The sequence below is a fragment of the Dipodomys ordii genome, unplaced genomic scaffold, assembly GCF_000151885.1.
Source record: "Dipodomys ordii isolate 6190 unplaced genomic scaffold, Dord_2.0 Scaffold1, whole genome shotgun sequence".
NCBI classification, from domain to species: Eukaryota; Metazoa; Chordata; class Mammalia; order Rodentia; family Heteromyidae; genus Dipodomys; species Dipodomys ordii.
Window position 1 is genome coordinate 29,350,928 of NW_012267217.1, and position 16,249 is coordinate 29,367,176.

Consider the following 16,249-nt stretch of genomic DNA (forward strand, 5'->3'; position numbering starts at 1 on the left):
TGGCACTGTGGCTCAAGTGGTAGAGCGCTAGCCTTGAGCTGAAGAGCTGAGGGACAGCGCCCAGGCCCAGAGTTCAGGCCCCACAACCGGACCCAAAACAAACAAACAAACAAAGAAACAAGTCAGACTAAGAGAGGCAAAAGGCACATGTTTCCTCTTATATGTGGGAGTTAGATCTAAATTATAAATACAATATGAGAACACTGACAGCATCATAAACATATGCAGTGGATTAACTAAAGTATGTTATATGCAGGGGAGGATTCCAGTGATCCTTCCAACAACAAACATAGTTTAACAAAATGAATAGCAGGAAGCTGAAATATGTGGTTGGAAGAGGGGAGGGAGGGCAGACAAAAGGAGAAAGGAAAGATGGGCAAATACAGTAATAATGGGCAATATGCATATGGGTAGGGAGAATGATGAGTGACACTGGCCAGAATGCATTGTATTCACAAACTGACATATTGAATTGAAACCCCTTCATACAACTACTTAAATATAATAAGAAAAAGTGCACGTGCACACACACAGTTAGAAAAGTTTACCTCACAGTTTAGGATGCTGCAAGTTCACGATGAGGGCCCTCCTCACTTCATATGAAACAGCAGGTGGCATTCTGGTTGAGCATCTTGGATCTACATGTGTGAGATGCAGTGATCACCAGACAGAAAGCTGAGGAGCATTTCAGAGATCAGGTCCACTTTATTTTTTTTTTGTAGGTCATGGGGCTTGAACTCAGGGCCTGGGTGCTGTCCTTAAGCTCTTTTGGTCAAGGCTAGTTGCCTACCATTTTGAGCCAGAGCTCTACTTTGGCTTTTGAGTAGTTAATTGGAGATAATAGTTTCACAGACTTTCCTGCACAGGCTGGCTTCAAACCACGATCCTTACATCTCAGCCTCCTGAGTAGCTAAGATTACAGGTGTGAGCCACTAGGTCCTGGCTCAGGTTCACTCTTTTATAACAACTATTAGGGGAACTACCTTAATTCTTTTCCCAGTGATCCAGCCAACTCTTATTATAGCTCTGTGAAGCTGCACCATCTCTCAGTGCAACCATAATTAGGACCAGGCTTCCATCACATGAACCTTGGGGGGCAGGAGGAGCAAATATGTAAATAACCTTAAGAATATGATGGAAGAAACACAGATTATGGAGTTAGGGATATTTGGGTACAAATTGAAGCCTAATCTCCTCTTAGCTATGTTTGTTGAGCCTCCCTGAGACAATGTTCCTCCTTCTATAACAGGGACAACAGTATCTTTCTCATAGCATTTGTTGTGATGATTTGATACATTTTTATATGCAATATATCTAATATGAGCTATCTAGAGAAATCTATAATCTATCAATGGATCTCTATATAGATGTAGATCTAGTTACAGAGCTATAGATATCTCTAGATAGATATATGGTAGAGGGGCTGGGAAGGTGGCTCAGTGGTAGAGCGCTTGCCTTGCAATGCATGAGGCCCTGGGTTTGATTCCCCAGCACCACATAAGCAAAAAGAAAAAAGCCGGAAGTGGCACTGTGGCTCAAGTGGTAGAGCACTAGCCTTGAGCTGAAGAGCTGAGGGACAGCACCCAGGCCCAGAGTTCAGACCCCACAACCAGACCCCCCCGCAAAAAAAAAGATCTATGGTAGATAAATAGATGGGGCAATTAAAGTATATATAAGAAATATGCCTGTCAGGTGCTGGTGGCTCATGCCTGTAATCCCAGATACTCAGGAGGCTAAGATCTGAGGATCACATTTGGAAGCCAGCCCAGGTAGGAAAGACTGTGAGAATCTTATCTTCAATTAACCATACAAAAGCTGGAAGTAGAGATGTGGCTCAAGTAGTAGAGTGCTAGCCTTCAGAAAAAAAAAAAAGGTTACATATGGTGGTTAGGCCCTGAGCTCAAGCCCAGGACTGTTACACACCCACAAGCACCTCCCCCGCCTATCTTCTCATCTATATCCATATATGTACAACTTTATATACATAGGTGTTTTGCATCTATTCCTCCAGCTTTTGTCTGTTTCCCTACACAGGGTTATTATATCAAAGTTTACATGATTACAACAGAGAAAACGTAATTGAAGAAATTAAACAGGCGTTAGGATACATAAGAAACAAGAAGCAATGGAGTGACAGAGTAAGTCCTTGCTTGAAGCAGCTGTCACTGGAACAGAGGGAAAGGGTTAGAGGTTTTTGAATCGAGAAGCTTAAAGGAGGCTGGTGTGGGTGTCTTAGGGGATGGAATGAAGGATGGGAGGAGTAGGGGGAACAAAGAGGTTAGTTCTGAGAGTGCCAAAATAAATTAATAAATAAAAGCCAGAGACTGGTACCAAGGGCTGCAGGGTGAAAGCTGAGATTGGACACAAGTCACATTGATAGGACACAGGCACATTCTAACTCTAAGCTTTCAGTTTCCATCTACTGCCCCCTAGAGGCAGAGCTCAGCATGCTGCCAACAGGCAAAAAAGAATGGGGCCTTTTTAGGGTGGCTGCCCAGCCATGCCAAGGCCAAGCATGCCAGGAAGGGAGGAGAAAGAGAATAGTTTAGTAGTCAGCAAAATCAGCTAGTTTCTTCAGTCACCACTTAACAGCTGTCTAGAATTCCACTGTACAATTACAGCATAATTCATGAATCCATTTTTGGTAACTATTTAGCTAAAGTATGCCAATTCAAAGTCTCCCACAGTATTTCCTTTCTAGTTGCTTTTGAAATATTCTGTATTTCTTTTGTGCTTTTTATTTAAGCTCATGCTCAGGGCCCAAGAAAGATAAAAGTTTTTGGAATAGCAAGGGTGCCATCTTGTGGAACGTTTGTATTGAATTCTGATATTTCTAATCAGATTGTAGGATCCTTTTTATCCCCCTTGCATATCTGATCATTTTTGTCACGTTTATCCTATGACATTGAGGTAGTATTAGTGGCTCCATTTCTTAGTGGTTTTAGGGCTTGAACCCAGGGCTTTGTATTTGTGAGGTAGATGTTCCAGTAATTGAGTCACACCTTGTCTCTGCTTTAGCTTTTTTTTTTTTTTTCTGGTCATAGGGCTTGAACTCTGCATGAGTGCTGTCCTTGAGCTTTTGTGCTCAAAGCTAGCACTTTATCACTTTGAGCCACAGCTCCACTTCTGGTTTTTAGATGGTTGAATGGGAGATAAAGAGTCTCACAGCCTTTCCTGACAGGGCTGTCTTTGAACTGAGATCCTCAGATGTCAACCTCCTGGGTAGCTAGATTACAGACATGAGCCACCAGTGCCCAGATGCAGCTATTTTTTGAGTAGGGTCTTACATTTAGCCTGGGCATATCACTGGGATAACAGGCACGTGCCACTATACTCAGCTTTTTATTTTTTAACATAGAGTCTTGTGAATATTTTTGCCAGGCTGATCTAAACCCATTATTCTCCCAGGCTTAACTACTTGAACAGATCTATATTGCCTAGCCAATAAGGTCATTGTTTTTTTTTTGGGGGGGGGAGGGATGGTACTGGAATTTGAACTCAAGGCCTTGAGCTTGCTTGGTTAGTGCTCTACCATTGAGTCATGCCTCCAGCCCAGCTTTTTTGTGCCAGTATTGAGTCTTGAACTCAAGGCCTCTTACTCTTGCTTAGCTTTTTTGCTCAAGCCTAGTGCTTTACCATTTGAACCACATACTACTTCTGGCTTTTTGCTAGCTAATTGGATATAAAACTCTGATATGTCTGCGTGAGCTGTCTTTGAACTATTATTCAGCCTTCTGTTTACAAGTGTGAGCCACCAGGAACTGGCTTTAAATTCTTTTCTTTCTTCCTTCTTTCTTCCTGTCTTCCTAAATCACCTGTGGTTGAGAAGCTGCTTCAGCCTGTGGAGATGAATTGGAAGATTGACTTTGATCAAGATACAGTGTACTTGGCCAGGTACTGGTAATTCTTCTCAGTTGAACCTCCTTTGTACAAATAAATTAAAATTATATAAATAATAATTAAAGATGACTGTTTTATGTGCTGGTTCTTCTACAGATCAAAAGCAGCAATTGATGGGCTTCCTGAAGCACCCAACCTCGACTGACTCATGGTGACAATTTCCTTGCTCTTCATGGCTTCAGGAGGCTGCACTGGAAAGTGGCCTGCCTGCTGCCAAAATGCACAAAATGTATCAGCCTCTTCATCAAGCGTCAACACAGATGCTAAAGGTGTTCTGCTAGACTTCAGTTTCAAAACAGTTGAATAGTTCTTGCCAGTTTCACAGCTATTTTAGTAAAAGATTCTTGAAGCTCCATTGTCTGTTATCTGCTGACATTACTTTCTCCATTATGATTTGAATTTGTTTTGAGCATGCTAGACAAGTACTCTGTTACTGATCTGCATCTTGATCCCTTTATCTTTTTTTTTTTTTGTCAGTCATGTGCCTGAACTCTGGGCCTGGGCACTGTCCCTCAGCTCTTCAGCTCAAGGCTAGTGCTCTGCCACTTGAACTACAGTGCTACTTCCGGCTTTTTCTGTTTATGTGGTTCTGAGGAATCGAAACCAGGGCTTCATGCATCACTAAGCCATATTCCCAGCCCTGAGAAATTCTTATCTCTAATTCACCAGCAAAAAGCTGGAAGTGAGGGTGAGGCTCAATTGGCAGAGCACAATCCTGGTAGAGCACCAACCACCCATGAGCAAAAAAAACAAAACTAAACTAACAAAAAATCTCAAGCCAGCCAGGAGCTGGTGGCTCATGCCTGTAATCCTAGGTACTCAGGAGGCTGAGATCTGAGGATCACTGTTCAAAGCCAGCCAATGCAGGAAAGTCCATGAGACCCTGATCTCAAACTAACCACCAGAAAATCAGAAGTAGAGCTGTGTCAGAGAGGTAGAGCACTAGCCTTGAGCAAAAGAGCTCAGGAACAGAGCCCAGGCCCTAAGTTTAAGCCCCATGGCCAAAAAAAAAAAAAAAAAATCAACAAAAATCCTGAGATTGCAAAATTCTGTTTAAGGTCCATTACACACACACACACACACACACACACACACACACACACACACACACACAAGCAAATGTGCCTAGAGTTCATGGGAGACAATAGAAGCCAGAGGCATGATGAGATCCCTGGACAGTAGGGAAGATGGATGAAGCTCACACACACACACACACACACACACACACACACACACACACACACACACAGACCACACACACAGAAGCAAATGTGCCTAGAGTTCATGGGAGACAATGGAAACCAGAGGCATGATGAGATCCCTGGACAGTAGGGAAGATGGATGAAGCTCAGGAGATCATGCTCTCCACCTTTTAAAAGATAAACAGAGAAATAACAACATAACCAACCAAACATTAGGATTCTTAATGACCATTTATTCAACAAAATGACAGTAAAGAAACACATGGCTAAAAGTTCTGTTTTGATTTTTAGGAAGTACAGCTGCTTGCAAGATGAGTGTCTCATGAGGCATCACTGGCTAATCTAGTTAGCTTATTTAGTACAAACCCATATGCTTTTCAAATAGGATCAAGTAGTTTTGCAAAAATCATAGAAAACTAAATTACTTATTTGTACAGTTCTTTTGAGATTAAGCACTTTCTTTCAAATTTGAAACAACTAGTTCTGTTTTCAGAGTGAGGCAGGGTGTTTTTGTAATTGTAATATTTGGTTTTTATTTTGGGTCTGGTCGCAGGCCTGAACTCTGAGCCTGGGCGTTGCCCCTCAGCTCTTCAGCTTAAGGCTAGCGCTCTACCACTTGAGCCACAGCACCACTTCCGGCTTGTTTTTTGCTTATGGGTGCTGAGGAATCGAACCCAGGGCCTCAAGCATGCAAGGCAAGCGCTTTACCACTGAGCCACTTTCCCAGCCCTGTAATTGCAATATTTGGAAGAACAAGGCATGGTGATGGCAAAATTGAGGCTAGCCTTACATAGTGAACTCTCCCTCAAAAGACAAAACTAAATCCCCCCAAAATTCAGCTCAATTTTATTTTCAGCTTTGGTTTTTTGAGACAGGATCTTGAAATATAGTCCAGGTTGGCTTCAGTGCTAGGATTACAGTTGTGTAAAAATTTGATTTCTAATCACCCAAATACTGTCTTACCAGGGTGCAGTGGTTCAAGTCTGTAATCATAGCTACTTGGGGGGCAGATACTAGGGAGATCCCAGTTTAAGGCCAGCTGAGCAAAACAATCTCAACCACTAAAAATCTGGGCATAGGGCTGGGATGTAGCTCAGTGGCAAAGCCCTTGCCTAGCAAGTGAAGTGCAATGTCCTGAATTCAATTCCCAGTACAAAAAAAAAAAAAGCTGGGCATAACTGGGTGCTAGTAGTTTTAAGCCTGTAATCCTACTTAGAAGGCTGAGTTCTGAGAAGCATGGTTTGAAGCTAGGCTGGGCAGGAAAGTCCAGGAAACTCTTATTTCCAATCAACTACCAAAAAGCTGGAAGTGGAGCTGTGGCTCCAGTGATAGCATACTATCCTTGAGCAAAAAAACTCATAAACAGTGCCCAAGTCTTGAATTCCAGCCCAAGGACCAAAACCAAAACCAAATTAAACCCAAATAACCAAATAGGCTAGGCCATGTTGGTGTGTCTGTCATCCCACCTATGTGGGATGCTTAGAGGGATATAAAAAAAATAAGGCTAGCACTGGTACATGTTGCTTCCTGTTTAACTGGCAGTGTGTGTGTCAGAATGTAAGATCTGTGTGGACACGGGGTTGGTCTGTGTTCCCATCTATTTCCTCATTGCCAGGGAAGTGCCTCACCCTTTGTGGCATTCACTGAGCATTTGGATGACTTGAGTCTTCTCAGTTCCTCATCTCAACTCTTTTTGTGTGTGTGTGTGTGGCAATATTGGGGTTTGAACTCAGGGCTTTGTACTTGGTCAACTGGTATTCTATCGCTTGAGACATGCCTCCAACTTATACCCCTTTGATAATTATTTTGCAAATGGACTTTTCTGGCCTGCTTGGCTTTGAACTACAATTCTCTGATTTTAGCCTTGAGTAGCTAGGATAACAAGTGTGAGCCACCAGCGGCCAACCCACATTTCTCATCCTGACATTAAAAGAGGCCTAGTTGAAAATGACTACCCCTCAAATATACAACTGAACTCAAAACCTGGCTCTCCATTGGGGAAGCCTAAAATAGAGTGGATCATGGCTCAGACACATGCCTAGGTAGAAAGCAGCAGTCTATCTAAAATATTTTTTATAATCACTGTTGGGCTGGGAAGGTGGCTCAGTGGTAGAGTGCTTGCCTTGCATGCATGAGGCCCTGGGTTTGATCCCTCAGCACCACATAAGCAGAAAAACCGGAAGTGGTGCTATGACAAGTTTAGAGCACTAGCCTTGAGTGGAAGCACCCGGTCCCAGAATTCAGGCCCCAAGACTGACAAAAACAAAACAAAATAAAACAAACAAAAACTATTGTAAAAAAGTGGCTCAGCCATATATTTGAGATGAGGTCCTGAGTCCAATTTCTAGTACCAACAACCAAAAAGTCTCCTTTTCTGTTTTCTTTTTTTTTTTGGGGGGGGGGGTCCGGTCGTGGGGCCTGAACTTTGGGCCTGGGTGCTGTCCTTCAGCTCTTCAGCTCAAGGCTAGCGCTCTACCACTTGAGCCACAGTGCTACTTCCAATATCTTTCTTGTATATTGATTTACTCCCCTTTGGATATGTACCCAAGAGTGATATAGTAGAATTATAAGGTATGTCTATTTAGTTTTTTGGGAAGCCTTGTACTGATTTCCATATCTAAGGCCATTTCAAACATTTATTGAAACAACTCAGTATATCTCATGGTACCCTGATCTTATGACACAAATTTTCCCAACTATTGCTAGTGTTTTTCAGTGCTGGGCATGGAGCCTAAGGCTTTCCTGCAAGCCAGGCAAACACTCTGCCTCTGAGTGACATCTCATACTAGTTTTTAAGAATACAGATCAGGCTGGGTGCTGGTGGCTTACGCCTGTAATCCTAGCTACTCAGGAGGCTGAGATCTGAGGATCACGGTTCAAAGCCAGCCTGGGCAGGAAAGACCATGAGACTCCTGTCTTCAATAAACCACCAGGAAACTGGAAGTGGTGCTGTAGCTCAGTGGTAGAGCACTCGCCTTGAGCTGAAGAGCTGAGGGACAGTGTCCAGGCCCAGAGTTCAAGCCCCATGACCAAAAAAAAAAAAAGAATACAGATCAGTGAGACCCACAAAACAAAGAAACATTTACATTTAAAAATAAAAAGCTCTGAGTTTTTCTGAATCTGTATAATTACTTTATTCTGCTTCCAGATAAGATGTAGAGACATACATTAAAGACAACAAAGACATGGCTACGTTATTAACTGAAATAAAACATGAGAAATTTCTGAGATGATAAAGATGATAACAACTTTTAGTAAATCTGAAACTTCATTTACTCTATCAGACCCACATAATATCTGGAATTGTGCATCCACTGCTTTTTCTCACAAACATTTATTCAACCTTTCAGAAAGCACATGTGATCTAACCTAAGAAGTCAGAGAGTAACTATGCTTTCCATCCTACCAAAGCTCAAAACATTACTTCCAATATCGATCTGACAGGATCCAATCTATTTTGTAAATGAATATGCTCTTTTCCTTTTATTGTCATTTAACGGAAATTTATCAACAGAGTATTAAATCAGAAGGCATCTTTACATTACAAAGGGAGTCAATGAAGATTTAACAAAAGCTGCTTGTACTATGAAAAACCAATCCCCAAATCCTGTCATGTGGAATAACATAACTGCTACATTATCTCTAAAAAAGGCCTCTTCCAGCTTGTTTCCAGACTTCTTTTACTCCTTTAATGCTTTCCTTCTTCACACATTTCCAGTATTCTTGTACACTCTGTTGTTGTGGTACCTGTTAATCAAAAGTAAAAATTAATAGGGAAGAGAAAGCAATAGAGGGTTATCATGATCAAAATATAATATATGCATATCTGAAATACCACAGCAGGACTCCATGGTGTAATTAACACACACTAAAAAAGTGACAGGAAAGTAAAACAGGCTCTGATGGGAGAGGTGAGTGCCAGCAGAAGGTGGGAGGGATAATGAAGCAGGTGAAGGAAGATGAATATAGTCAGTGTACGCTGTCTGCACATATAAAAATAGAAAAATGAAAACTGTTGCTGTTTAAGAAGGAGGAAGAGGCTAAGGGAGAGTGATAGAGAAGGCAGGGTTGATTTGGACACATTGTGAAAATGTTACACCAAAACCCCCTTTGTACAACTAATGAATGCTAATAAAATAATTGATTAAAAAAGTAAAAATCGGGGGGGGGGGAGGAGAAGGATTGGGATTGGGGGGGAGGGGGGGAGGCTGGGAAGGGATGTGAAGGGTAAACAAAGGAGGAGGCTGCAATGCTTGGTAAGAAATGTATGCATTATCCTGCCCATGCAATTGTAACCCCTCTGTACAGTATGTTCACAAATAAAATAAAATTAAATTAAAAAAAGTAAAAATCATCATTCTCTTCCATTTTAAACGATTTCATGTTTACTTAGTTATTTTTTCCTTTATATACTCCCTCACCCCCAAAAATACTTGGGGGTAGATTATAGTTTCAAACCGGTTTGCTATTAAAAATCTTATATAGTTTCTGTAAATTATGTGTGTGGAAGGAGGCTTGAACTCACTTTTCTAAGTTGTAAATGAGCAGATTCGCCTTCATGACCAAGAACATCACATTCTCTAATATCCTGCTTTTCCTTCCTACCTACCAATTATTATTATTTATTTTGTTGGCTGTGGGGCCTGAACTCTGGACCTGGGTGCTGTCTCTCAGCTCTTCAACTCAAGGCTAGCACTCTACCACTTGGGCCATAGCACTACTTTCAGCTTTTCTGCTTACATGGTGCTGAGGAATTGGACCCAAGGCCTCATGCATGCAAGGCAAGCACTCTACCACTGAGCCACCTTCCCAGCCCATACCTACCAATTATTATGTTTCTTTCATGAGAGTACTTCTAGTATTAGTGGAATCCACTTGTAGTAGATTTCTAGTCTCAACAGAATTCTAGGGCTGATTCTTCCCATAGAGAGTGAATAATGATATAACTAACATTGCTGTGCCTCAGATAATGGTATCTTATTTCTCATAATTATGCCTGGCAGATTCTCTTAGTTCAATCATAATCCAGAAATGAGGAAAATGAAGTGGCTTTGCATACAGGATTTGAATTCAGGTATGTCTAACTACAGAGCTCTAAGCCAAATATTAGGCTATAATTTCTTAGCAGCAGTTTTTATTAGATCCAGGAACAATTTTGTTTTTCTTTGGGGGGGGAAGCAGTTCTGGACTTGAACTCAGGACCTGGGTGCTATAACCTGAGCTGCTTTTACTTAAGGCTAGCACTCTACCACTTGTGCCACAGGTCCATTTCTGGCTTTTTGGTAGGTTATTAGATATAAGAGTGCTCACAGACATTCTTGCCTGAGCTTGCTTCAAACTGTAATGTTCAGATCTCAGTGTCTTGCGTAGCAAGGATTATAGGGACAAGCCTTTGGCACCTGGCTCCAGATTAAAAAAAAAGTGCAGAAAAATGTGACAATCTCATTGCCTCATAATTTCTATAAATAATTAAACTTCTATTTAAGCTTACATATTTGCCCTACATTTTTAGGATGAACATCATGCTAACAACTTTTTTTTTGGCCCGTCTTGAGGTTTGAACACAGGGCCTGTGTACTCACTGTCCCTTAACTTTTTGTTCAAAGATAGCATTTTACCACTTGCGCCACAGCTCCACTGATGGCATTTTGGTGGTTAATTGGAGGTAAGAGTCTCATGGACTTTCTTGCTTAGGCTGGCTTTGAACTACAATCCTCAGATCTCAACCTCCTGAATAGCTAGGATTACAGGTGTGAGCTGGGTAATAATTTTTTTAAATTCAAAATTGGTTACCCATAAACCTCGATGCATCCTGTTTTTTAACACCCCAAGAAACTCTCCATGACTCAGGCATTCATCACCATCCAAGTCAAAGATCTTGAAAACGGTGTCCAAAATGTTGTTGGAGAGCTCTTGTCCTGTTGCTACCTTCACAGCTCTCTTAAACTCCGCTAAAAAACAGAAGATAAAACAGGCCATCAGCCAGGCTAGACTTGATCTACATTTCATTGTGAAAATAAAAGTTCTTCTTATTTGGGAAATGAGACACTAAACACCACTCATTGTAAATGCATTTCAATCATAAATTTGGTTGAGAAATGTCAAGACCGTAACTTTTAATTGAATCAAAGCTTTACAGGATATATATATATATATATATATATATATATATATATATATATATTTTTAGTTCCGGTCGTGGGGCTTGAACTCTGGGCCTGGGCGCTGTCCCTCAGCTTTTCAGCTCAAGGCCAGCACTCTACCACTTGAGCCACAGTGCCACTTCCAGCTTTTTTTCTTTTTGCTTATGTGGTGCTGGGGAATCGAACCCAGAGCCTCATGCATGCAAGGCAAGTGCTCTACCACTGAGCCACCTTCCCAGCCCTAAAGTAAATGTTAAATAAGTGATAATCACATTGAATAGAAGTCAAATTATTTTACAGATGGCTCACTCCTTGGTTGGTATCAACTACTTCAAAAATAGACTGAAAATGCTTGCAGATAACATCAATGATTTTACTTACCCATTCTAACAGGACGATGAGCTAAGCTAAACATTTGCATGGCGATAGCGAAATCTTCCAAGTGAGTGGTAAAATGGCAAAATGACTTGAACTCATCCAAACTAATGCTCTAATGAAAATAAAAGGTTATTACAATTTTATGAATACATTTTATGAATACATTAAAAAATCAAATGAATTTAATGATGAGTCTTCTATCATAAAGCTTATGAACTTAGATCTCTCTAAGCAAATCTACTAAAAAGTTTGATACACAGAGTAATAATAGAAAAATAGGTTTTAGAACTTAGGAGGAACCAGGAGAGATGTGTATGGCCACTGTGTATGGTGGTGTAGAGAGGACACTGTGAATGGGAGCTCTTAGAGAGGCATACTGTAAGCCTTGGCATGGTCCTGGGTTACAGAATGAATGTTGTCCCTGCCCTCAATGCATGTTTTGATGCCCTAAGGAAATGAAGGTAGAAGCAGGTTACAGGGGTGAGGTGCCAATCCTGTAGGACTGCTATTACAGGAAAAGAGACATCAGAGCGCACTTCCTTTCTCTTTCTCTGTGTGTGTGGCTATATAAGGGCACAGTGAGGAAGTGCCCTGTAACTGGAAAGGTAGCCAGCCCCTTGACCTCAGACTTCCCACTTCCAGCATGGTGAAGAAATCCATTTCTGTTGTGTAAGCTTCTCAATGTGTGCTCTGCTAGGGCAGCGCAGGAGACAAATACTGTTGAGTACATTTGTACTTGGTTAGAGCAGTGCACACAGCATTGAAAAAGTAGTGGGTTTTGGAGTGCGATGGACTATGCTTAATCTTTAGTTCTGTCATTTACTGTGTGCGTGCGGTCATGGCCTAAATCTTATGTAAGTAGCTTCCCAAGGGTTTACTAAGTGGAGCAATGAGTATTCAAATGAGTTTTCATTTGACTTCAAGATGATCCTAGAGATCATCTGGCTTCTCAGCATCACCCTCAGAGGACTTGGTAAGAAAAGAGCTGACACAAATTATGCAAATAATACAGATTTAAGGTTGTTGTTTTTTTGCCTCTAATCTTGTAGCTTCTGTAAGGAGTCATAAAATTGAACAGAGCAACTTAAAAATATGTAACTTTACAGTTGTTAACACGATGACTTTTTTTTTTTGCTGGTCCTGAGGCTTGAACTCTGGGCCTGGGGACTGTCCCTGAGCTTCTTTTTGCTAAAGCTAGTACTCTACCACTTGAACTACAGTGTCACCTCCAGCTTTATTTCTTTTGAGTAGTGTATTGGAGATAAGAGTCTCATGGACTTCCCTGCCAGGGCTGGCTTTGAACTGCAATCCTCAGATCTCAGCCTCCTGAGTAGCTAGGATTACAGGTGTGAGCCATCAGTGCCTGGCTAACATGTTGGTTTTTAATAGCTCAGACCCCTTAAAGTTCTTGTTATTCATGAAGTTTTAAAAATTCAATTACAAATTAAGGAGAATGGTATTAAATGGGTGATGCCAAGATCCCACACCCTATTTTATTTTTTCATGTGTCTTTGATTATATCTTTAAATGAAGATGAGAGGAGGTGATACACTTTTTAATTTTTAGGTACTCATTTCAACAATTTTTACTTGAAAGCTTCTGAGTTTTGCTTTTAAAGATCTGTATCTATATCTGTTCCTCTTTAAGATATTTTCCCCCAAGTTTTTCCTATACATACTCAGGTTCATTTTCTCTAAGATTTAAGTTTTGAACCATCTGGATTGTTTTAGAACAATGAGGTAGAGTTATCTTACTTTGTCCATCAGTTGACCAGTGAAATTTTCATTTATTAATAATTTTTATGAATTAATCTGAAATACTATCTTACATATAGAAAATGTTCATGCGCATATGAGTTGATTTCTGTACTTTGTATTCTTGTTCAATTGATCTGTCAAATTCATATCTGAAACTCTTTTAGTTACCTAGGCTTGATAACTTTCATATCTTGACATTCTTTTCATTTTAACTTGTATGGCCTGTCTAGTTTCCCTTTAATGGCATTTTTATTGAGACCCATTAGAGTTCATTCATATCAGGGTTTTTCTGTCTCCTACACAGGGGAAAGACCACTCTTCTTCACCTCTGTGCATTTAGGTGGTGTTATGTGATTAGTTTGGCCAATAACCAAGTGTCAGGTGATGTTTTAGGCCAAGACATTCAATTCCTAGAATGTGATTCCTTCCTTTCTTTTCCTGACACAGTCTTTGAGGATGGTGTCTCTACCAGATGATGGGGCTCCAAGACAGCAGAGCCTTGGAGAGACTTGGATTCCTAAGGAACTATGACAGTGCTTTTTCCAGCCTACAACTGAAATGTAGCACGGTTGAACAAGAACTCATTGATGTTAGCCATAAGAATTTTATGGTTAAGTTTGTAACTAGAAAAAGTATGGGCTGTTCTGACTAATATAATCATTACATTTATAGACTAATTAAAAGAAGAACAGTTTTGTTTTCAATACTGAGATTCCTACTCAATAACAGAGAGAGTCTCTTGAAATAGGAGTGCATTTTCCTTTATATCTATCCAGGTTATGAAAATGTCTTCGTATATAAATATGTATATTCAAATTTTCTCATTTATTTATATATTTATTTACTTACTTACCTTTTTTTTTTTTTTTTTTTGGGTCCGGTTGTGGGGCCTGAACTCTGGGCCTGGGCACTGTCCCTCAGCTCTGCAGCTCAAGGCTAGCGCTCTACCACTTGAGCCACAGTGCCACTTCCGGATTTTTTTTTTTGTTTATGTGGTGCTGAGGAATCGAACCCAGGGCCTCATGCATTGCAAGGCAAGCACTCTACCACTGAGCCACCTTCCCAGCCCTTACTTATTTACTTATTCTTCCCCTGGTGTCTGTCCTGGGGCTTGAATGCAGGCAGCTTGGGTGTCCTTGAACTTTTGTGCTCAAGGCTGGTACTTTACCACTTGAGCCAAACCTAAATTTCTCTCTATTTGGTGGTTAACTGGAGAAAAGAGTCTTATGGACTTTCCTATCTGTGCTGGCTTTGAAAGTGGATTCTCTGATCTTAGCAGCCTATGTGGCTAAATTACAGCATGAATGACCAGTGCCTAGCTATCCCTAATTTTGTTGTTGTTGTTAATTATTGACAGTATGGGGACCTGTCATTTCCAAAGTCCTTTTGCTTGTAGTGGTTTTTTTTGGTGCTGGTCCTGAGGCTTGAACTCAAGGCCTATGCATTGTCCCTGAGCTTATTTTGCTCAAGGCTAGCATTCTTTCCACTGGAGCCACAGTTTGGATATTTTAGTAGAGATGAGTCTCTTGGCCTTTCCTGCCGGGGCTGGCTTTAAACCATGATTCTCAGATTTCAGCCTGTTAAGTAGCTAGGAGTACAAGTGTGAGCTACTGGCGGCTGGCTACTTATAGGTTTTTTTTTTTTTTTTTGGTCGGTCGTGGGGCTTGAACTCTGGGCCTGGGCGCTGTCCCTCAGCTATTCAGCTCAAGGTGAGTGCTCTACCACTTGAGCCATAGTGCCACTTCTGCCACTTTTCTGGTGGCTTATTGGAGATAAGAGTCTCACAGAGTTTCTTGCCTGGGCTGGCTTTGAACTGTGATCCCCAGATCTCAGCCTCCTGAGTAGCTAGGATTAAGGTGTGAGCCACTGGCAGCAGGCACTTGTAGTGTTTTTATCATAGGGTCTTACACTTTAGTAAGCTGACTTCAGATTGCAATCTCCTTACTTCTACCTCTCTAGCAGTGGAGATTACAGGCATACATTATCACATCTGGCCTGTTATATTTATTTCTAGTTGTTATATATTTCTATTGTGATTTTAAATGGTCTTTTCTATTATATATATTTTTCTTTTGCATTTGAAATACCTTTAAAAAAGTTCTACTCTAAATATATTTAGAACAATATATAATATAAAGTAAGAAATAGGCACAGTGGTTCACACCTGTAATTCTAGTTATTCAGAAGTTGCAATTGGAAGGATTGAGGTTTGAGGTTATTGAATTCTTGTCTTATTCTTTTTTTTTCTTACTTTTTTTTGGTCAGTTGTGGGGCTTGAACTCTGGGCCTGGGTGCTGTCCCTGCGCTCTTTAGCTCAAGGTGAGTACTCTACCTCTTGAGCCACAGCTTCATTTCCGGTTTTCTAGTGGTTTATTGGAGATCAGAGTCTCACAGACTTTTCTGCCTGAGCAGGCTTTGAACGGTGATCCTCAGATCTCAGCCTCCTGAGTAGCTAGGATTACAGGTGTGAGCCACTGGTGCCCAGCTCTTTTTTTTTTTTTTTCTTTTGTTGGTTGTAGGGCTTGAACTCTTGGATCTGGGTGCTGTCCCTCAGCTCTTCAGCTCAAGGCTAGCACTCTACCACTTGAGCCACAGCACCACTTCTGGCTTTTTTTTTTCCTGCTTATGTGGTGCTGAGGAATCTAACCCAGGGCCTAATGCATGCAAGGCAAGCTCTCTACCACTGAGCCACTTTCCCAGCCCTCAACTGATTCTTATTTAGGATTCATAATAGAATGCTTTACTTGCAAGTGAATGCACAGTAAATTGGTAAGGAGGAAATTTGGCTTAAAATCATAACTAACTGTTCTTTTCATAGTGGCCTTGAGACTTGGTCTTGACTGAGGAAGACAAGACAAGAAAACAGAGC

General features: G+C 41.0%; 1 protein-coding gene across 1 annotated transcript in view; it reads right to left on the reverse strand.

The window, feature by feature from the left end:
• Positions 1-8,221: 8,221 nt before the first annotated feature.
• Micu2 (mitochondrial calcium uptake 2) overlaps positions 8,222-16,249 on the reverse strand; it is a 92,318-nt gene continuing 84,290 nt past the window's right edge. Inside the window, exons 11-13 of the mRNA XM_013012793.1 lie at positions 11,627-11,735; positions 10,896-11,053; positions 8,222-8,849 (exon numbers count right to left, since the gene is read on the reverse strand). Of these exons, the coding sequence (XP_012868247.1) occupies positions 8,745-8,849; positions 10,896-11,053; positions 11,627-11,735 (372 nt within the window). The 3' untranslated portion in view covers positions 8,222-8,744. The remainder of the gene's footprint in view (positions 8,850-10,895; positions 11,054-11,626; positions 11,736-16,249) is intronic.